Below are 24805 nucleotides of genomic sequence, written 5' to 3'. Positions count from 1 at the left end.
AACAAAGATATGGCTAGAGTTGGGCATCGAGCATAAATACCGTGACGTCATGTGCAGGGCAGGTTATGTGCCATGATAAAACCACTGTAGGCCTACGCCAAACTAACTTGCCCTTGAGAATTTTACCATCCAGACTCGTCTTGTCCGCCTTTGTGAATGTGTACTCTGGTGATTTGTTCTGTAGTGGTGGTGCCACACTAAACCACACTTAGAGAGACACATATTGAAGTAGAGCTCATCAGGTTATTATGGCCTTATCACAGTCGGACATTCTGTAAGTATGATCGTACGTGCCCTTATGAACACTGTCATAACTCCTTATGAATGCATACTAAATAAAATATGTCTGAAAACATGTTTCACAAGATAAATTATTAAACTATCAGCGCCACATAATGTGTTAGGGTGAGTAAACATCCATTTGAATCTTCCAAAGTTTAATTCCTCATCTCAGGCAGAACACTAACAGAAATAAATCCAAGATCACACTATAAGAGCTCGATCTTTCTTCACTTTTTATAAATGGCTTTCAAAAGTATCTCAAGAAGGTGTGACATACATTACTCCAAGTCATAAATTAGACACGAATAAAAAGGAGTTGGAAGCATCAGAGTTTAATTAAACACTCCATCAATATAATCTATCATCTATCTAATCAATTTTAATTGTGAATTTTAGGAAATTAATGCCAATATGATATAAACCCTTGTCTGCTGGTCTGTTTGCACATTTATGTGCAACAGTGCCAGACCAATCATAGTATTTGATGAGTGGAGGAAGTAGAGAGGTGAAAATTGAGAGCAAATAACATTATTGACTGATCCCACCCTTCAACAATCAGTTAATCCCTGAGTCAGCACTCCCAGAGCCTCCACTAAAATGTTTTTGATTCACTTTTAGGATTGCTTTGAAGTTAAAGGGGTAGTTACAGAATTCATTAGGCTATATGCATCTTCACTTTGAAATGATGGGCTAGGACAGATTGAAATGTACAGGTTTTTGTTCATAATAGCCACAAGTTATTCTAACAACAACAACAATGACTGGAGAACAATGAATAGATAATTATTTTTAAACACAAATTCAGCTCAGTAATTTGAAATCACATTCAACAAAGACACAATTTGCTTTTCAATAAATGTTGTAAGAATGAGTTTGCTCTCGATCTATACCTCTGTTTGCTTCATCTGAGAACTCTGGGTAGCAGGTTATGGTACATTGGTTGGCATTCTGCGGACAGCAAAGCAAGAATTTCGTTGTACAGGGAAACATGTTTTCTACTGTGCATATGATAATAAACACTTTGAATCTTGAATCTTGAATCTATGGGGGTCATTTGGAATATGGCACTTGGTGGTGGTGGCTAAGTAAGTGAATATGAAGTAAATTACATCAGCAAGTGTTCTGTTGGTGACATTTCCACCATTTCAACATAACAACTAGACCTGATTATAGCATTCAGTGAAATAAGTTTGATAAGGCTGCTCTCCGGTACAAATGTACATTTGCAGTGATTGTGAGCATAAAAGGGTCCCTGAAAAAACTGTAACGATCAGCCTTAGTGTGTTATGAGCAGTGCTTCGAAAATTGACTATTAGCACTGTGGTTAGTGCACTGTTATTAGAACGTCCTGGGTTCAATCAATGTAATATCAGAACCCAGAATCTCATCTGTCAATTGAATTTCTGGGGGCGAAGGACGTAAAAAGTGGGGACAGAAGTTGTCAGCAAGTCCACACCCCTCAAAATGTTTTGCTATATGCTCCGGCCCTTTCTCAATTGTTGGAAACTCGATTCCTTGCATCCTGTCCTCCGTCCTCCACTCGCTTCCTACTCAAAATACATTGGAGGACAAGATCTAGGCTCCTCCTCTTAGTTATTCCCCTCCAATGCCTTTTGAGAAGGAAGTGATACACAAGTTTAAGAGTTGTGACGAATCAATTGTAATTCACCTTCTCGTCCGAAAACAGGCACTGATTTTAACAGTTAATGGTATAAATGTCACTAGTATTCATCTTTCTGTACAATTTTAACATATTTAATTGTTAACAGTCACACATGCATAATGTATGTTTGTAGTTTGTTAACATGCATTATGAATTGTAAACTACATTGGTTGAAAAGTTGTTCCCACTTCAAAAGCACATTCATGTCAGAGTTATGACTATACCAACTGGGAGCTACAAGTTCCTGAGAACCAAACAAATATACCATAAGAGATGGGTGTGCAGTCGGAGTCAGACTTAGTGAAACTAATAACACAGTGACTACGGCTAGGGTTATTACACCACCTCCTTCATTCACAACAGCATGAACCACACTTCCCATCTCAAGTCCCCCAAATGGACTTGTTTCTCTGAGGGCCTCATAGCTGCTATGCTACCTCTTACACCAGTGTAGCAAATGGGGAGTTTAAAGTGTGGAATGGCAGGAGTGCTCAGGCAAAGGAGTGCTCAGGCAAAGGACTCAAACACACAACTTGGAGACAAAAACTAAAATCCAATAGAATAGTCTTTACTTTCAGAAAGGTTCGATACAAAGGTAGGCAGTTCAAAAAGAACTGGCACAGAGACAGGGGGACACATAGACTAAATACACAGGGAAGGATGATGAGGAACAGGTGAAGCCAATCAGGGCAGGGTAGACAATCACACAGGCGGGAAACACAAGGGCAGGTGGTGAAGTGTCTGAAATGAGAGACAAGGTGAGTAACACAAAAATAAATAGCAAACAATAAATGAATAACATGAAACAAAGACAAACATAAACTAAGAAACAGGACGAGACGTTACAGCATTTCTAAGATCAAGCTTCGTAAAGATCTTAGCGCCTTGCAAAAGTTCAAATGCTGACGAGATAAGAGGGAGGGGGTACCTGTTCTTAATGGTGATATCATTCAGGCCTCGGTAGTTGATGCAGGGGCGAAGCGTCTTATCCTTCTTTTTGACAAAGAAGAAGCCAGCCCCAGCAGGAGAATGTACTTCTTCACAGCATCCCTCTCAGGAGCCTATCAAATAGAGATGCCCTCTGGGAGGTGAAGTTCCTGGGAGCAAGTCTATAGAGCAGTTGTAGGACTGATGAGGAGGCAGAGAGGTAGCTCGGGTCTTATTGAATACCTCCTTGAGGTCGAGGGAACACTGGAAAGATCTGGGAAGTCGGAGTCCGGGGAAACCAGAAGGTGTGAGGAGACAGGAGACATAGGAGGCGCTGGAGGCTCTGGAGAAACAGAAGATGCAGAGTCCAGAGTTTGAGGAGACACCAGAGCAGGAACTGACAGAAGGCAGGAGAGTGAGCATCCCTCGCCCCGACCCGTAACCTCCCCAGTGGACCAGTTTATGTGAGGGTTATTCTTAGAGGGCCAGGGATAACCTAGGATGAGGGGATGTAAAGGGGAGTGGAAAAGATGGAAGCTCAGGAATTCAGTGTGGTTATTAGCCATGATAAGTTGAAGAGGTTGAGTGCGGTGAGTGACTCTGCACAATAGGTGACCATCAAGAACGTTGGCCTCTAATGGCTTGGGCAGAGGAACAACGTCAAGACCAAGTCTAAGCCAATCCTGAGTCCACAAACACAGGATGATTGAGAGTCTGAGATGAAGTAATTTGTTGTGCAGGAGTGAAACAACGAGAGGGGTTAGCAGAAAAAACAGTTCGGCTAACCAGAGCCCTCTTCCTCACTGATGAGCCTTGTCTTACAGGACACCCCAGCTGAGCACAGTAGATGCATCTGCCCGTATTCGACGGTGGTGCCATGGGAGTGAGCCTGGCTCTCCCCTCCTGCATGGGCTCCTCTGAAACCGTAGGGGGGTTATGGAGTTAGCTGCCAGGAATGGCCGTTGGGGATGACACCACGAAGAAGAGCGACAGGCAGTGGATGGCCCTCTCAGGATGGGCGGAGTAACAGCAGACCTCTCTCTCTCTCTCTCTCCTGGAGATGATTATCTATCCTTATGGCCAAAGCAAAAAGGGAATCCGGGTCAGGGGAAGCTCTAGAGGTGCCAACTGGTCCTTCATTGGGTCGGAAAGACCATGAAGAAAAGCGTCAAACATGGCGGAGGACTTCCAGCCTCTGTCTGCTGCCAGGGTGTGTGAAGTGTCTGAAATGAGAGACCAGGTGAGTAACACAAAAATAAACAGAGAACAATCATTGAATAATATGAAACACTCTGCACTACCCTGGTTTGCATCCTACCTGGCCGGTTGCTCCTACCAGGTGACGTGGAAGCTCGCTGTCCTCTCCATAAGCCCTAACCACTGGGGTCCCCCAGGGCTCTGTCCTTGGGCCTTTACTGTTCTCTCTCTATACCAAATCTCTCGGCTCTGTAATTTCTTCACATGGTTTCTCCTACCACACCTGCGCAGATGACACTCAACTTTTTCTCCCCCTTCTGACTCACAGGTGGCAACACGGCATGTCTTGCAGACATTTCTGCTTGGATGTCAGCCCACCACCTCAAGCTCAACCTTGACAAGACTGAGCTGCTCTTCCTCCCAGGCAAAGCCTACCCTCTCCAAGACTTCTCTATCACAGTAGAGAACTCTACTGTGACCCCCTCCCATACAGCCAAGAACCTTGGGGTGATCCTTGACAACCACTTATCCTCTGTGGTAAACATCACAGCGACAGCACGCTAGATTCTTCCTCTAGAACATCAGAAGGATACGTCCATTCCTCACCAGATAAGCAGCACAACTTTTGGTCCAAACACTTGTAATCTCTCGCCTTGACTACTGCAACGCACTCTTGGCTGGACTCCCCGCCTCCGCCATCAGGCCTCTGCAGCTCATCCAGAACTCTGCCGCTCGTCTGGTGTTCAATCTCCCCAAATTCTCCCATGTCACGCCCCTCCTCCGCATCCTCCGCTGGCTCCCGGTAGCAGCTCGCATCAGATTCAAGACCCTGGTGCTCACCTACCGGGCGGCAAAGGGAACAGCCCCTCCCTACTTGCAAGCAATGGTTAGCCTCCAAACCCCTGCACGATCACTCCGCTCTTCCACCTCGGCTGCCCGCCTGGCACCGCCACCTCTACATGATTGCAGCGGCCGCGCCACTCAGTCACAGCTTTTCACTGTCCTGGCGCCCCGCTGGTGGAATGAGCTTCCCACTACTGTCAGGACTGCAGAGTCACTACCAATCTTCCGCCGTAGATTCCGCCATCTACCCATCTCTTCAGGCTACATCTTAACAGTCCCTCCTAAAGACCTCTTCACCCCCACTACCCCCCCTGTACTAACCCTAAATCCCAACTCTAGAGATCTCTTCACCCCCACTACCCCCCCTGTACAAAGGCTTCTGGCATTACGACTGCCAATGGCCCCTGGTGTGAGCATTGATTACTTTGTCTTATGATGACTGTTGGATCGATGATTCACTTACTTAAACAAATGTATTTGTTGTAAGTCGCTTTGGATAAAGGCATCTGCAAAATGGCATAAATGTAAATGTAATTGCAACCAACATTCTGAATGGGATGACCATAAGTATGGTCTCATCAATCAGATACAGGTGTGACAGATATAATCTTAATTGCAACCAAGATTCCTCCTGTGACATCATTAAGTATACACCTGGGGCTCATCTTCTTATTAGATAATCCAGTTGCTACCATACTGTACATTTGCAAACGACATGCCTCCTCCAGAGGGCGCTCTAACAGGCCTAAACTTAAACCTGCTTTTCAACCAGGCTAAGATGCCTTTCATTATAGTTGGGAGAAAATTCTCTGTGCATTCCCACATTTATTTAATTCAATAGAAATTACAATTGAAGATAATTATGATAAAGATTTACATTTTATCTTTATTCAGTCATTGAAAATAAAAAACAATATTTCCGATTTCTTCTCTGTAATTTCAATACATTTAAAAACGTAATTAACCCACCGTTCTCCATTGGCCATAACTTTGGCCTAAGCCTACTTCATTACAGTGAATTGCCCTCATTTGTTGCCTTGCAGGGCAATAGCTTTTGTTATATCAAGTAGTTGTCAATTTGTGAATTAAAACTGCCACTTGGCCTGACAGTTGCTGCTGCTGAGAGCATGAGGGGGGAGGGGCACTGTGGAAGGCCACGTTATGGATAATAAAGTGTGTGCGTATGTGCGTGATTGTCAGATGCCGTTGAGCAAATCTGAGGGGGGGTTGCCAGTCTTGACATATTTTTGGGGGGTTTGTGAGCCCAAACATGTTGAGAACCACTGTGATAGACTACTGATTGTGACAATCAGCATATTTTTCAAGCAAATTTCATTTCACATCTGGGACAAAATACATTGTTTTAGGCTACAAAATGTGCATTCCTACCTGCAAACATGTCACAATAACAATGTGTAGAATGAACAATGAATTTGATGAACCCCCTTCTGTTTGAGGTTGACCAACAATGGGTCTACTGTATGTTAGGCTTGTATTCATTCATTCATCTTATTTCGTCCATAAGAATTATTTCATAAGTGAGAAATGATTACAACGTGAGTTCTTGTTCTAAGAGATCGTATGAACTTCATTCAAGTTTAGCCAGGTGATCTCTTTGTGATTACTAATTGGTTGATAATTCAGATGGGTGGGGGTAGAGAGCATCAGGTTTCCAGACGTCTGCTATCAAAGTGAACTCACACATGAATATCTAGCAGACTAGACCAGCAAAATGTGGATGGCTTTTTGGTTGTAAGTGAATTAAATTTTGCACACAGCTGATGGTTATCACTCATTGTTCTCCCTGCGATCTCCTGCCTCACTGGATTAACTAACCAGATGTAAGCACTCAGCTAATCGGCAAGTCAGGTCGTTTGGTTGCAATTGGGCCTAAGCAACTATGGTCCTGATATGTACCTTTAAATAGAAGCATTTATCTGATGAGTGATGACACAGGATATTGGCACCTAGTACACCACCGTTTAAGTGAGTGAATTGGCTGTTAAGGAAAACAATCTAACTAAGAGAGGAACCCTGTTTTTAAACAAAGTGGATCAATCGGAAGCGTGACGTCAAAATCAATTGGGAGCGCCCAATAAATTATCTTAGTACAGTATCAGAAAACCATCCAATAGGGTGTAAATCATGTAGTGAATCCAGGCGCGTTGCCCATCTAAGTGTGGGGAAGACAGCATGCATTAAGACATTGATTTATCTGTTTGTTGTGAAGAGAACAAATTAAGTGATCTGAATAATCCTCTGTTGCCTACTCAGGATAATACAAATTAACTCCTGGAATGCCTTGCCTCTACCCCTAGGATTGTGGCGCAATGTATTCAGCTGAACATACAGAATACTACCAGCAGACCATTTTTCATTTTTAATAGCTGTTTTGAAATTTTCTGGTGCACTTTCAGTAGGTAAAGGCAACCAAACGCAATACTGGACCTCCACATAACCCATATAAACACCTGGGTGAACACTGCATACACCCATAAAGCATTCATACACTTTGGCTAAACATGATTTGATATGCCATGTAGAGAGCTATTCAATTCTTATAGCATGGTAAATAATACATGATGATTTATGATGTGCTACACACATGATGACTTATACCTACGTTTTCTTTTGGCCCTATATAATGCCTGCATTTTCAAAAACGCATCGTACATCAAACAATTGTGTTAGCATTTGGTGCTAACTTCATGATATTTACGATCCTATTATTCTAAATTGTTATAAAAGCACTCCATGATTGTCTTTGAAGTCTGTCATACTCCTCTTCTTTTCACCCCTTACATTTTCATTAAGTGCTGGATGTACCTTATTAAGGTGTTACCATTAACTCAAAAAGGAATATCAGTAGGTCAAACAGTTTATAGCATTAATCTTCTTATTACAATTTCAAGAATGCGTAACTATTACATAATTAATGTGAAGTGCAACCCAATGATATGATATAATTAAACGTCGCTGATTTAGTCGATAAAGCTCACTGGAGATTAGAAAGCCATTAGCCCCTTTCTGTGGGCCCTGAAGATGCTGGTATGACAGTGGCTTATATCTCCTTACCCAGCATTCCCTGCTTTAATGAATGGGAAATCTATAGGGAATTCGTTACAGGAAGGAGGTGGTCTCTCGTTCATTCACAATGGGGATTTCTTTTATTACCTTACAAATCCCCTACCTCAGCAAGTCTACCTCCGCCATTTTATGATCATTCATTTGAAGTGTCCTAAAGAATAGGACTGTTTGCAGTTTAAGGAAACAGATTTCCAGCGAGATGGATTAAGTGTAATCAATATCATTGTCTATCTATATCATTATATCATCGAAACTAATTGGTTGCTGTCTTTGACAAAAGCACATTTTGTGAACATTACGCAATAACTTGATGCAATAACCTTGATCTTAAAAGGATCAATTTCTCAATAACAGAAAAAAAGAGAAGAATGCAATTTATTCTCTCCTTTTGAAAGGGAAAATACACTTCTTGTACATTCAAGGAGCAATTTCCATTAAATGGTATTCTGGATGATTAATGCAATCACATTAGGGGTAATTGCCCTTCTCTTTAGCATTTTGAGATTGCTCTCTGAAAATCTCTGCGATACAAATTTTATACTACTGGAGAAGTCCTGACAAAAGGGATATTTGAGCTAATTCACTTATCATAGGAGCAGAGAAAAGCGTGTTAGTTTCATCGATGAGAACACCGAGATTAGAGAGAATTCATTACTATGTGGAGATTGAGGGGTGAAAATTACCCCTGCGACTGAAAGGGTTTGGAAACTGCTAAGTAATTATTTGTGTTTACTATTCATCAAAACTGAAATCTGCTCCCCAAAGAAACATAATGCAGCCGTACTCTTGTTTTAATGGGCAAATATTGAAATCCCTGCCAGCAAAAACATCCAAAAGAGGAATTTCATAGTCATAGATCATGATGTTTAAATAACTGGTTGGAATCATTAAAAAGGAACAGTAGAACTACATCAAACAGCCACTGCTGGGGTTAGACACAGGGAGGTACTACCATCTGCTGGTACATTGGAGTTATTCAGGACAATGTTGATGGTACAGCCATAGGGCCCATTTATCCTGGGCATAATGTCAGCATGTTACAGACACTCCAATCAAGCTTATATTATTGCAACAACAACAACAACAACAACAACAACAACAACAACAACAACAATCAAATACGAATGGTGGGCAGTGTATTGTCTCATGTCTGGCAGTTTGCTTCTGCGAATAGACTACGATATACACTCACCGGCCACTTTATTAGGTGCACCTGTTCAACTGCTTAACGCAAATATCTAATGGTGTGGGGGATATTTTCTTGGCACACTTTGGGCCCCTTAGTACCAATTGAGCATCGTTTAAACGCCACAGCCTACCTGAGTATTGTTGCTGACCATGTCCATCCCTTTATGACCACAGTGTACCCATCTTCTGATGGCTACTTCTAGCAGGATAACGCGCCATGTCACAAAGCTCACATCATCTCAAACTGGTTTCTTGAACATGACAATGAGTTCACTGTACTCCAGTGGCCTCCACAGTCACCAGATCTCAATCCAATAGAGCACCTTTGGGATGTGGTGGAACGGGAGATTCGCATTGTGGATGTGCTGCCGACAAATCTGCAGCAATGATGCTATCATGTCAATATGGACCAAAATCTCGGAGGAATGTTTCCAGCACCTTGTTGAATCTATGCAACAAAGAATTAAGGCAGTTCTGAGGGCAAAAGGGGGTCCAACCCGGTACTAGCAAGGTGTACCTAATAAAGTGTATAAGTCTAGCTTATATATATATAAGTCAGCCTACGGAATAGAAGCAGTGGATATTAATCTATAATCAATTTACAGTAAAAACTGCACTATATTAGTCTAAGGTTAAGAGTCTGCCTGCCAGTGGAGCTAGTGAGGTCTCATCAGCATTGCAGTTACAAACACACACACACACACACACACACACGCACACACACACACGCACACACACACACGCGCGCACACACACGCTCACACACACACGCGCGCACACACACACACACACACACGCACACACACACACACACACCATCACCATGACATTACAAGCATACTTGTATCACATCACATACTGTACTGCATCACAATCACATATTATACCTAATTAGCACAAGTAAACACTCTCATACATTTTCCGACTCCCACACAATCTCACTGTGTAATTGATTGTTTGGTTCCACTTCCCCTTTGGACTGATGTGCAGTAAATGACCAGTAGGTGGCAATGCTACCATACAATGTGACACACAACCAATCAAGATTGCACAGCATTTTCAAACACTACTTAACACTCAAGTCAACTACATGCATTTGGCAGCTATCGTCTCATCACCAGAGTGATCTAGATGATTGCTATTCAACCAAGATTGTACAAGCTCCATTTCTCTTTTTTAATTGGGCCAGGATTGATTGACAACTAGGGTGTGAATAGTTCTGAGCAGAATAGGTAATTGTTTACAATCAACAGTCCATTTAAGGATTCTTTTCTTTCATTCCACAAAGGGAAGCACCACAGAGAAAGCAGAGTAGAGAGGAGACTGGGAGAGAAAGACACTCACTCATTCTCCCAGGCAGATAGTTTGCCGTCAGTACTGTTGTAAGTGAAAAACTGAAAATACTATCACTGATGTCGCCGACACAATAAAAAGTTTAACACTTTTTTGTTTACTACATAATTCCATATGTGTTGCTTCATAGTTTTGATGTCTTCAATATTAATCTACAATGTAGAAAATAATAAAAATAAAGAAAAACCATTGAATGAGAAGGTGTGTCCAAACTTTTGACTGGTACTGTATGTTTGTACAGTATGTATGTACAGTGCATTCGGAAAGTATTCAGACCTCTTAACCTTTTCCACATTTTGTTATGTTGTAGCCTTATTCTAAAATGGATTCATTTTTTTCCCTCATCAATCTACACACAATACCCCATAATGACAAAGTGAAAACAGGTTTTTAGAAATGTTTACTAATTTATTCAAAATAAAAAACTGAAATATCACATTTATACAAGTATTCAGACCCTTTTCTATGACACTCGAAATTGAGCTCAAGTGCATCCTGTTTCCATTGATCATCTGTGAGATGTTTCTACGGCTTGATTGGAGTCCGCCTGTGGTAAATTCAATTGATTGGACATGATTTGGAACAGCACACACCTGTCTATATAAGGTCCCACACTTGACAGTGCTTGTCAGAGCAAAAATCAGGCCAAGGAATTGTCTGTAGACCTCTGAGAGAGGATTGTGTCGAGGCACACATCTGGGGAAGGGTACAAAAAAAATTCTGCAGTATTGAAGGTCCCCAAGAACACAGTAGCCTCCATTATTCTTAAATGGAAGAAGTTTGGAACCCCCAAGACTCTTCCTAGAGCTGGCTGCCCGGCCAAACTGAGCAATAGGGGGAGAAGGGCCATCGTCAGGGAGGTGACCAAGAACCCAATGGTCACTCTGACAGAGCTCCAGAGTTCCTCTGTGGAGATGGGAGAACCTTCTAGAAGGACAACCATCTCTTCAGCACTCCGCCAATCAGGCCTTTATGGTAGAGTGGCCAGATGGAAGTGGTCAGTAAAAAGCACATGACAGCCTGCTTGGAGTTTGCCAAAAGACACCTAAAGGACTCTCAGACCAAGAGAAACAAGATTCTCTGGTCTGAAGAAACCAAGATTGAACTCTTTGGCCTGAATGCCAAGCATCACATCTGGAGGAAACCAGGCACCACTCATCACCTGGCCAAAACCATCCCTAAGGTGAAGCATGGTGGTGGCAGCATCATGTTGTGGGAATGTTTTTCAGTGGCAGGGATTGGGAGACTAGTCAGGATTGAGGGAAAGATAAACGGAGCAAAGTACAGAGAGATCCTTGATGAAAACCTGCTCCAGAGCGCTCAGGACCTCAGACTGGGGCGAAGGTTCACTTTCCAACAGGACAACGACCCTAAACACACAGCCAAGACAATGCAGGAGTGGCTTCAGGACAAGTCTCTGAATGTCCTTGAGTGGCCCAGTCAGAGCCCGGACTTGAACCCGATTGGACATCTCTGGAGAGACCTGAAAATAGCTGTGCACCGACGCTCCCCATCGAGCCTGACAGAGCTTGAGAGGATCTGCAGAGAAGAATGGGAGAAACTCCCCAAATACAGGTGTGCCAAGCTTGTAGCGTCATACCCAAGATCACTTGAGGCTGTAATCGCTGCCAAAGGTGCTTCAACAAAGTACTGAGTAAAGGGTCTGAATACTAATGTAAATGTGATATTTCAGTTTTTTATTTTGAATAAATTAGCAAACATTTCTAAAAACCTGCTTTGGCTTTGTCATTATGGGGTTTTGTGTGTAGATTGATGAGGAAAAAAATGAATTTAATCCATTTTGGAATAAGGCTGTAACATAACAAAATGTGGAAAAAGTGAATCGGTCTGAATACTTTCCGAATGCACTGTATGTATGTATGTGTGTATGTATGTATATATGTTTGTACAGTATGTATGTATGTATGTATGTATGTATGTTCTGTATGCATGCATGCATGCTTGTACAGTATGTGCAATGCATGTACATATATGTATGGTGTTCTTCAATTTCTCTTTTCAAAATCTGATTGATTTGATATTGTAGTATTATGATGGTATGGTATTGCCATCTTGTAATCATTCTATACAGGAACACTTTCTAAAAGGCACATACATAAACATTATGGTTCTATGTGTTAACGGCGTAAAAAACAATGTTAGCGCAGGCTGGTTCTAGGTTGACAAAATTGACAAATGATTGGTATTTCCAAGGCATTTATTTTTCAGCGCAACTAATGAAACTCGGCCTGCTCATTGTCATGAACTTGCCTCTTTTACCGCTACTCCACCCACCTGAGCACAACACAGACGACCTGTGGTAATTTCACCTGTTCCCGCAGACACAAATTGCCAATACGCCTGCGTTTGTGAACCTGGTCCGTTTTACGCCGGCTGAAAATAGAGCACCTATAAATCATTATTGGAATTTATTAGGAACAATATTCATAATGTATCATGACATGCTATGTTGTCTATAAGCCACTTTTTTCAACTGCCAGAAAAGGCCTGATAATAGCTCAAGACCATTATAAGATGATATAAGACATATGCAGCCATACCTTTTGTGTACTGTACATCACTCTGTTATGTATAGGGCCATGTCATCATGGAATGCTCTGCCACCAAAGATCACTAAAGCAAAAAGCAAGTTTAGCTTTAAAAAACAGATATAATACAGCACCTCTCATCTTTGTAAATACCGAATTTACTGTATGTAATAATATGAATATGTATATAGGAATACGTATTGTGTAAAAAGTATTTTGTTTCTTTGTTGTTTCCTGACCATATATGACTCGTTGTATTTATATTTTGAATGTATTGTTAGATTATCTTAAGTTGTTCTTGTATATAACTGTTCTGTATATAGCTGTACTGTCATGTTTTATGTGGACCCCAGGAAGAGTAGCAGCTACATGTGCAGCATCTAATGGGGATCCTGATAAATAAACAAATACATGCTTAGAACAATTCCTGTAATGCGTATCAACGTATTCCAACTGCAAGCTCTGCATCTTAACGTGACGATGTATGCCATGATGTATGGTGACATTTCCCTACTGTACCAAGACACAGGATGCATATTGCACTTAGCTTTCTGTTTTCTTATCCCATCTTTTTGTCCTCAATACCCTGCTCTGTATTCCCCCCCACGCTTCCAATTACCCCTGACGTGATTGCACACATAATGTGACACACAAGGGCAAATGGCCACTCCGTCTGGAGACAGATCCGCCGTGGCCCAACACCTCCCTCCCACTGCATTCTGGGATAGGGAATAATGTTTGCGTTGTTAACTGCTACTCGCTACTCGTGACGGTCGATAGCTAAGTCTGACGAACCTGATGATGATGACTGAAGGTTGCACAGATTGACGTTGTGCAAAGGAAATGTTTTATTCATCATGTGTTTTAGATCAAGGCTATATTCATTTTGACATGTATGTGTAGTTTTTAGCATTTCCAGACTGTGAAATGATGTGGCCACACTGATTATTTGCATCGAGTACCTGCATCAAGCATTCAAACCAATCACCTGACCACTACATAAACATGATGTATCTGCTTAAGAGTCTTTCTGATGTTGTTGAGGTTAAAGTCTTACTGCATCTATTTCAGTTCAAATGCAGCAACTTTACTGAATTCAACTTCACTTAATATTGAATGTGTACTGTACATCCTAGAATTCCCTTTTAAATATTTTATACTCCAGTCATGGTTAGCTGTGGTTATTCTCTTGTCGCAGAGTTGCTATGACTCTGAATGTATCTCTTATTGATCTGTTATGAATGATTCATGTGCATTTTTGAAAATACTATAATGTAACAAATGCAAAGAATATCCCGTAAAGCCTAAACCATACTCAACGAGACAACACGTCGCATCTAATTGTACATTAAATGTTATTTAATGTTTGTTTGCTATCAGTCTTATAAGTCACAAAACTACACATAGAAGACTCTGCCTGCCATGACCAGAAAGAGGTTGTCTTAATGTCAAGCACATGTCTAACCCATCTCAGAAAAAAACGTCAGACAATATCTAAGCAAGGTTGTATTTGTTATAATATTATAACATTGTTACTGTGGCATTTCAAAAGCAAATATTTTAAACCCTCATGTAGTCATTAACCATTGTTAATGATTTGTTTCATATACACTGTTTCTGCAACCATAGCACACCTAAAATGCTCAAGGGGGACAGTGCTGCTGCTTAACTCTCTGATACTCTCTTAACACTCTGATACCATCTTCATGATTAGGCTCATAATAACCATAATCTCATCGTCCTTTTGAACTCCCTACTGCACACCAGAGAAAGAGGAATCTTTTCCTAGATATAATAGAAATGCCCTCATGACTCCCTATACTGTAATATCATATAATACTCCTTCAAGTTATTATTCTCTCCATCTGGTTATTGGCATTAGCCTGTGTGTCTGTGTGTAAACAGATTACTTGAATCTGAATGTCACAGTGTGTGTGTGTGTGTGTGTGTGTGTGTGTGTGTGTGTGTGTGTGTGTGTGTGTGTGTGTGTGTGTGTGTGTGGTGTGTGTGTGGTGTGTGTGTGTGTGTGTGTGTGTGTGTGAGAGAGAGAGAGAGTGAGAGACAATTAGTCACTCTCTCCCTGTGTGTTTGTCTTGTAAAATCAACTCCCAGAGTAAAGAGACTCCATTTTGTAATCTCTGCGTAAGGAACCATTTGGCACTTTATCTAAATTCTCCACTCAATAGAGCTTAATTAATGAACAGTGACGTAGATGTAGGATTATTTGATTTGCCTGACTCCCTCCATCTATAATTTCCGTTTCATCGAACACAGCTACAACTGTAATTGAAGATTTTTCCTCAAACACAACACAGAAACAACAGTTCCTTAACATGGCCTATTGTCTCATACCATGTAGTTATAGAAACAAATTCACAACAAAGATGTCATATGGGCACTCATGAATACTATAATAGTAATGAAAAAGGAGGGGGCGGGGGAGATTACAGAAGCATTGGCATCATTTCTAAATGATGCTAATTGGATTATACACACAGTGTTGCCAGGCAGAGCTCAATGGTTTAGCACACCTGGTCCACTTGGACAGAGTGTCTCTTTGGTGAGATTGACTGGGCTGTTAACTGTTAATTCATTCAAATCCCCTCTGAACCGACCGCTGATCTGCCATATGGGCATTGCTGTAGCATGGTAGCGGATATGGATACAGGCTCATGACCAAGAGGTTTGGCGTGTCTATTAGAGAGCCATACAGTGCCGGCGCACTCGACTTCACACAGTCTTGAGGTAATTAATACATACATAGCAAGTCAAGTGAGTGAAGATACAGTGTATTATTCAGTTAAAGATGATTATCTATTTCATGGTCATTTGTCTGTATAATACAGATAAGGCTTAAAGTGATGCTTACAATGCTGGTATAATTCCGTCAGACCGCGCTAATGAGCAGAAACAGGTCCCTGTCATGTCCGTGCAGTTTACACGTCCCCGCAGTGTGGTGTGTTTGTATGTAGATTCCATGCAGCCACAGCTAATCTAAACAACAGTGAATTCAATGAATAGATTATATATGTACATTTGTACAACTATACATTGACCCAACTATACATTGACTCACCCTACACTCTGTGTAGAATGTTTAACAATCTAGCATATTGGGAGTGTATACTAGAACAATAGGTATTTGTTTTTTTCTCATTTTCAATTACGAAGATTTGGTGGTTGTGACAACGTGCGAAGCTGAGATATGATTTTTAGGTCAAATCTGGACAGCCTGTCTACTCGTATTGGACATGTTCTTGTTAATAACAAGACTGTGTAAACGGCAAACGCTCTGAGTAAGTATAATAGATGAAAATATATTGTAATGTACTCAGAAACTAAATGTACATAGTGGGAGAGCCTGGGGTAGAGCGTAGCCAGGGGCCAGAGCTACTGGAGGTCGAGGGTTAGCCCCAGGGGAAGAGAGTCTTGTGGTGGCAAGGATTATAGGACCAAATTTGAAGACATTCTTTGCATCAGTAATTAACTTCAAAACAAGGCAAATTTCAAGGGCTGCAAATACACAAACATGTCGTGAGGTATTTCGAAATGTCTTATTTAATGATGGCCATGAGAAGTTGCCAATTATCTGACGTGTACTGTCAGATATATCTAACTGAAAGGATAAGGCAGATGATGAAACACAAAGTTGACATGATGTGTTTAGAATTATTTTACTTAGTAAGAACAGAGGACATTCAACCACAAATCCTGACAAATGTAATGATTTGACGAGAACTTGCTGCTTAGTGAGAAAGGTGGTCCAGTACGGATGTCTTTCAGACTAGTCATGATTTTTTCTCTCTCTCTCTCTCCCTCTCTCTCTCTCTCTCTCTCTCTTTCTAGCCTGGGGATACCGCCTTCAACAAATAACCATACTCTCTGAGAGGTCCAGAGTGTAATCAAATGGTAGAGTTCACTGCCTCTAATACATATACTACAAGGTGTGGACCAACGGACAAATCACAAAGAACAGGAACGTGGTGGAAGGCTCTGTAGTAGTCCTATTTTGGAAGCATACCTGGGCTTGTCTAAAGCATACAGAGACAGATTGGCCTTCCTATTTGTCTCTCTTTTCCGGAAGGTTCTGACAGCAGCTCCATCTGCCATTGCCACTCAGACAGACCTCACACACACACTTCCTGAATACCAATATATCTGCACACAACAGGACATCTGTCACTCAACCGTCGGCCATGTCTTTGTGTATGTATGGTTTTTTATCCTTTGGTGGCTCATGATACAAATTTGCGTGTTCAAATCCAGAAGTGTGCAGGCTTTTGTTCCAGCCCGAAACATGATCTGACTGAAGGGCTTGAGAGATAGAAAATCACAGGTGTTAGTGCTGGGCTAAAACAGGGTTTCCAGGACTACATTCAAAGAATGCCAGCCAAATGGCACCACAGTTAATCTTCTATGTACTCATTGTTAGTTCAATGTGTTTTCATGGTGTCCAGCGAGTTTTATATAGGTCATTTCCCATCAGTTGGTGGACAATTTAGCAAATCAATACTCTTAAAGGTGCATTGTGCAACATTTTCCCATAAATAGCCCCTTTCATGTCTATCATATACACATGTACTGTAGATGTAAACATTAGATCATCAGATATACAGTAATTTGCTTGTTTACTGTGTAATTTCTATTCATTCTTATTCTAGACAGTTGACAACTAACACAATATAACAATATTCTGCATCCCCGAAAATAAATTTTGGATTATAATATGGTGAAAAGATATTTCAGGCATTCTTTCAAATCTCATTCTTCAAAAATCAAGGGGAGGTCAAAATCATTGTTTAGGTGAGGCATAGTGCACCTTTAATCTTGTTTTAAATGTCATTTTGGGGAGCAAGCCTTTTGTGGCATTTACCTCTTGATATTGAGTGTACTCATGTGTTTGAGTTTTATTAGACTTCATTAAAATGTCTCTTAAGACCGTTCCCTCAGATGGATGCTTGTTGAGTGGAGATGTCTCAAGGTGGTTGTTGAGTGGCAGCACACTTCTGAAGAATGAGGTAATATTGCTCCAATTCGACTTTTTTATCTTCTCCATCAAAGGCAGCACTTACCCTCAGGAGCAGAAGGGTCTTGTGAACAAACAACATACTCACTCTCTGTTTTCATTAATCTATACAGTAGGTGCTGAGTGGGGTGCTGCAAGGCGTTCTGTAGATGTGTTGACCCTCACAGACCAAAACAAACACTACTGCATGCTATCAACGCTGTCAGCCTAAGTTGTTGTTTGGTGGTTGATCGACTGAGTACGATATTTTTCTGTTTGTGAGTTGAGGTGAAGTGTATGGGGAAATGGCTGCTTGACAGGCTACTTCAGGGACTGCAAATGGATACAGAAAAATGGGATGAACATAGAAAATGTAACATCTGAACATTCAAGGGTGAGGACAATAAAGGCATCCAAGGACATACTGCACAATACTCCAAACAGGCAGTGACAGACCTGATTCTTCAAATCAAAGCCTTGATTGAAGACTGATTACTTTAATTGAGCAGATGAATCAGGTTCATCACTGCATGATTAAAGCACATCAGACGATCCATCGCCTGACATGATAAAGACAATGTGCTATAAACAAACAGAAGGAAATCACACTTTCCCTGACACCTCCATGTATAGTAGGTAGTCACACAAGTGTTAATTGTCTGCTCTTGTACAGGTGGGATGCACGTTACATTAGTGAGCTACACACAGTAATTACTAGTCAGTACGTAATTACAGTATGTGATACTACAATAAGTCAGTCATACACTACGTTTCCTTTTTTGATTCTTAGGTAAAAGATATACTGTAGCTACTCAAAAGCCTACGTACTATTCCACCAACACCCAAAAAGAAAAGCAGACAGAAAATCATTTGCCTGTCCAATTGTAATATAATCGCAGTCTAATGACAGATCTACTCTGCAGAAGTCATCCTACAGAGCTCAGTCCCCGCGGCAGTCATTACTTCGCCGAGAAATTAACGCTCTCGGATTTTCTGTGAGGCGGCACCTTAGTGAGATGAGTGCCAATTTATTTCAATTTATTCTTTTTTTGACTCCCCTGATAGCTGCCAAGTTGTTCCCCAACAGTTCAGTGACTGGGTCAGGGGGATGTGGAGATGGGCAGAGCAAGTGGTGGAGAAACAGCAAAGACATCATGGGCCAGTTGCAACAAATGTGTGTTATCTTAACGTCCTTGGTTTATGACCAGGGCAGTGTGTTCTGGATAGTTTAAGACTAAACCCACTTGCAAAGAAAATATGTCTCGGCCTAATTTAGGGGTAATTGGAAACACCTGTGCACAAATGCTGAAGGTTTAATCTCACTTGCAATTTACCACTTTCAGGTAATGGCAGAGGGGTATGTCCCACTAACCTGTTAGACCTTGGAATTCAAAGTTTACTAGCATGCCGATCAATATACTATTAAATATTTCCACATCGGTGCTAATATTTGGCAACATGCTTTGTTATTTACTGTTGGCTATGTGATATTTTCATTCGTAGTGCACACAATAAATCTTAACTCTTGCAATGCACTCATCCACATCTCTGCTATATGGTGATTATAAATATATCAGGTTTCTGGGTAACACTTTACATTAAGGTACCCTTTGTGAAGGGTTTATCAATGGTTTTGAATTAGTTAATCACTCACTTATACAAGTAAATTATAAACCGTTTACAAACAGTTATAAGTAATTAGTTTAGATAGTTTGATATTCACTTGGTTCTTTTTTTTAAAATATGTTTTTTAGGGCATTTCTGCTTTATTGGGATAGAGACAGAAGAGATTGACAGGGAGGATGGGAGAGAGAGGAGGGATGACATGCAAGATAGGTCGAGGGTCGGAATCGAACCAGGAACCTTGCGATTACGTGGTAAGCGCATTAGTGTGCTACGCCACTAAGCACCCCCCTTCACTTGGTTCTTGCCAAATAGGGAGCTTGCAATTAGGATGTAGTTATTAATGCTTTATAAATGTTTCGAAACTAACCCTGATGTGAAATCATGCAACATTATTTGCAATGCCTTTATTAATGAGTTACCAACATAAATTAATGAGTTATCAACATTTGTAACTGATAAAATGCCACCTTAAAGTAAAATGTAACAATATCGATAATTGATAAATGACTTACCAACATTGGTTGATGGGTTACCAATATTTCTAACTGAAATGAGTTACAAACATTAATAATGAGTTACAAACATTTGTAACTGAGCATAATTAAAGTGTACCATGTAACATCTAAAATAAGGCAGTCCAAGTAAAGTAGCTTCACCTTTCATAAGCAATTATGAACAGTAATGAATGTTGTTACTGTAGGGGATATCAAGTAAAGTGATCCAACATTGCATAATTCATCATCAGCTGTTTATTCATGCTTTATTTGTTCAGCTGTTTATTCAGCAACCCTTCAGCTGCGACTTTATTCACGATACAGCTCAAGTGCCTTATTGCTTTTCTACAACAGTTACAAAATTGTGACAAAAAACAATGCCTTAAGTATTTATTGCGTGACAGATTGTGGTGGTTTCTGCCCTGCGCTTAAAATATAGTTCACAAAATGACCACTTTGGTCAAGGTAACGTGATAAACAAATCCTTGTAATTCGAGTGTTGGTGGAAGGATATTACTGTAACGTACAGTTGGTAAACACCTCTATGGTAAACAGGAAAAAAACATCATACAGTGGCTATTACTTCATCAGGGAATAAAGCACGTCTTCAAACTCCTCTGGGCTATTCACAATTCTTGTTTTGACCAAGCCGTTGTATAAAATGTAATAATGATGATGTTGTTTACTAATTACAAACCATGTACAAACCCTTTACAAAGGGTACTTTAAGGTTTCAGATGAGCATACAGTAGGCTACAGCTCCTCAGGAACTGTAAAACAGCAAAAAAAAACACAAAACAGCTGTTATTGTATGAACGGAGGTGTGATGCAAGAAAGAACCTTCTCCTACCACATTCCTTCAATAAATCTTTGCTTGTTTCATGGATTTCTAACCTTTTATTCAGACAACTTGTCATATAGGCTTACATAAGCCAAACACGCTGACAAATCCTCAGCTTTCCCTTTTGAATGAATAGATTGATAACCATTCCTGTCCTTGGTGGAACTAACTGCGTTATGCCAAGTTAAGACATCTGAAATTCCAAGTAAACCAGGCTTATGTCGTAGGCTACACCTTTATAAGGTTATCTACAACACTTAAAGGGAACATTTCTTGATCAGATGTATGCGCACAGAAAGATTATAAGTTTATGGTGCACATTCCAAAGTAGGTCTCCTGTACCAAAGTCTATGTACTGTACACGGCTTGGCATGTGATATTTGATCGTCTACATACGGGGCACATTACAAGCTTTGATCCTTCTGCATGCAAACTATATCTACTCGGATAGGTGTCTATCATCGAATTGAGCAAACACAGCAACATACTCGGTTTAACTCATTTTGAGCCCTTATCTTCGTTGCAAGTGGGATAAATTACCAAGTAAATAAGTTACCAAGGCAGAGGTTTATACTTGGGCTGTTACCGTCACTTCTAACACAGGGAAGTTACCGCAATTTAGCTGCTAACATGCTGGAGACTTTAAGACTTTAAGTCCCCATGAGTACCACATACCACCTTCGATTGCTGTATTTTCGGAATGTCACCAGCCTCCACTTCCACACTGACCCACACACTCACGCGCACGCGCACGCACACGCACACGCACACACGCACACACACACACACACACACACACACACACACACACACACACACACACTCACACACACTGAGTGTATTCATTCTGCTGAGACAGAAAAGTTAGTGTTATCGCTCATCTTTAATTCAAGCGACATCTCGTCTTGTTTTTTTCTTCCCTTGGCTCGTAGTTGGAGAAAACTAAACTTAATTTAATCTTTGATGGGGCATGCCTTCCTCGATTTCATCTGAAAGGATAAAGTGAATTGATTATTTTCTTCTTAGCCTTGTTATCTGCCCAACGGATCGCTGAAGTGTGCATGATGCCCCACTCCTCATTCATGCAGAATAGACGGACTAGTGAAGGATGCTCTGGAAGGATGCTACTGTAGGATGCCACCTGGCTGGCTGAGCTGCGATCTCATTGGCTGTTCCACCAGCATCACTTCAAAGCCTCCACAACAATGCCAGCTGGAGTGGAACTGTGTGTGTGTGTGTGTGTGTGAGAGTGTGTGTGTGTGTGTGTGTGTGTGTGCATGTATGCATGCGTGCACCCACAGATCCTCTGACACATCAGTATTCCTCTCGTAGAGCACGGCTGCCGTGAAAGATGGCAAAGACGATAAGCATGTCTTAGAGAGTGCTGTGTGCTGTGGGTCAACTCCTTAACGCGGCGCATTAAGGATTCATCGGAGTTGAGAGATAGAGGAGCAGCCTGGGCTCATTCCGTGTGACATAAACATCTGACTTTTTGATCTCGTCCTCGTTGTGCCTGCGTTGTGAGGGTCTCTCCAGGAGCACAGAGCTCATTTCCAGCTATCTCTCTCATCGTGGCCCACCGCTGTGGCTCTGTTCATTGTGCGTTCTCTGATATTGTTAGCAATCGACCTAGGAACCCAGTCTTCATTAATAATTTCACCGTGGATCAGCTATTTTCTTTGTTAGGGGCTACAATTCGCCTGTCTTTTAATTGAGATGTATCGCAGAAGAGTCCAAACCTTCAAAGTGAATCTGATTTCAATCGAGACAACGTTATTGCTCAGACACTACTGACCTTAAGACTAAGACTAAAACACGTTCTCCAGACAAATCAACCGCAGTCTGTCAGGCAGACCTGGCTTCAAATAGTACTTTTCTTATTTTCATATTTTCTTTCAAATACGTTAAGTGTTTGATTCAGTCTGTCTGGAGTACTAGGTGGTTGGGGCTTACACCCTTGTGACTATTCCATAGGTTCCATTATTGCAGGCAAGCTCAATAAAGATTAGCTTAAGTATCAGTTAGACACTGTTTAAACTCAAGTCACTGTCATGGGAGCCTTTTATTCCAGATAAGAATGAAGAGGACAATGCAAAGTCTAAATAGCCAGGGAATTATAAGCAAATGGAAAAACCAATGGGACAAATAGTGGCCCTAAGTCAACAGTACGTGAACCAGTGGTGGCGGCAGGTCCGCAAGAGGTGCCGAGGTTATTGACCGGAGTGAGAAGGTCCTTTCAATGCCAGGTGGAGACTGGATCAAATACTGCTAATTTCCTTAAGAAATCAATTTAGCCTCACGCTGGACACAGTACATTACAGCGTTTATTTATCAGAACCTTTGCCAGAACCTTTGGCACCTTTGGCAACACTGTCTATGACCCATCTATTTGTTATGCATTGTGAGTGCACACACAAGTACATTATAGTGTCAATTATCACCTCACGGTTCCACGTACCTTTTAGGGGTGAGTAAATGTCTGTGAGAGTCTGTGACCGTAATGGTTTATGTGCTTCACCAATCACAGACCAGATAAAATGCAGGCCTGACTCTTAGTGCTACAGTACTATGTTTGTTCCTTGCCTTGCAGATGTAAGAATTTACACTCAGCTGTCTGTCAATCATGCTGTAATGAAGGAAAAGACACTGGCGTCGTCGCGTGTGTGCTAGAATCTGCCTTTAAAGGGCTCAGTTCACTGATCAAAAAGTTTGACAGATGTTTTCAGACCTCAGAAGTGAGGGTCTGAAACAGCATCTGTTGAGTAGATCCAGCTCCGAATATGCCCCCAAACGAATGGAAAAGCCATCAGATTATTTTTCTGGCTCTCAATATATATTGGATTGAGGCATAGCTGGATCTAATTGTGTTGACATTAGACCACATTTGAGGTCTGAAAGCATCTGAAAAAAAATAGACATTGAAGCAAAATGTCACATTAACATATTGAGATTTGTGTGGGTGAGTTCTCCAGGGGTTCCTTCCTTGACTGTTCTACCAACATTTTGCTTGCGCATTAAATTGCTATCAAGCTATACAACCAGTCTTATAATGTGCTATCTTTTCTCAAAGCTCATTCTTGTGTTTTTGCTGTTTGTGATAAGCTAGCAGTGAGCTGTCTTTGTGGCCCAGTCCCAACCTCAAGGATTTGCTTGAAGAGGGATCTAGAATGGAGCATCTGTATCTCACCGCCCAAACTGAAAAACATGGCAAAGATGCCAATGCATGACAGATCACTAAGATAACATCTGGTGCCTGGTATGCCTCTTTTCTCTACTGTAGGCTACATTCCAGGACATAACACCATTCCTCCTCCTCATTAGTCACCAATACATTTTGCACCATCATTTTTTGCTGCTTGTAGAACCGATGAAACATTTGAGGAAGAAAGAGCCCTGCTAATTTGCAGGGAAGACAAACCATTCCCTCCATGATACTGTTCTTTGTTGTGAAACAGGATACGAGACAACCCCCCCCACCAATGCTTTAATCTTTTGGCTAATTAACTTCCACGAGAAAAACATTCTCACCTGAAGATCCGCCAGTTAAAACTTTTTTGCTCGCTCTCCGCAGTTTGTAAATAGCTGATGCAAAATAATGAGCTGGCACATAATTAGGGAAGGCTGTTTTGGGGAGAGATAAACAAGTAAATGATTAAATCCGAACGACTCTCTTATCAAATGGAGGACCTCATTTGCCAGGGAGGACCCAACTCGCCTGGGTCGCTGTTGCCATGGATACAGGGGACAGCA

The 24805-nt window shown here is 41.3% G+C and overlaps 1 protein-coding gene across 1 annotated transcript in view; it reads right to left on the bottom strand.

The window, feature by feature from the left end:
- Positions 1 to 22606, bottom strand: part of gfra1b (gdnf family receptor alpha 1b) — a gene marked incomplete at both ends in the record, with an annotated part of 51503 nt that extends 28897 nt beyond the window's left edge. The window contains 3 exons of the mRNA XM_083688215.1: positions 127 to 178; positions 3116 to 3215; positions 22545 to 22606. Of these exons, the coding sequence (XP_083544341.1) occupies positions 127 to 178; positions 3116 to 3215; positions 22545 to 22606 (214 nt within the window). The remainder of the gene's footprint in view (positions 1 to 126; positions 179 to 3115; positions 3216 to 22544) is intronic.
- Between the last annotated feature and the right edge of the window lie 2199 nt (positions 22607 to 24805).

Source organism: Argentina silus (assembly GCF_951799395.1).
Source record: "Argentina silus genome assembly, chromosome: 16".
Lineage (NCBI taxonomy): Eukaryota > Metazoa > Chordata > Actinopteri > Argentiniformes > Argentinidae > Argentina > Argentina silus.
This window is presented reverse-complemented; position numbering and strand designations above follow the sequence as displayed.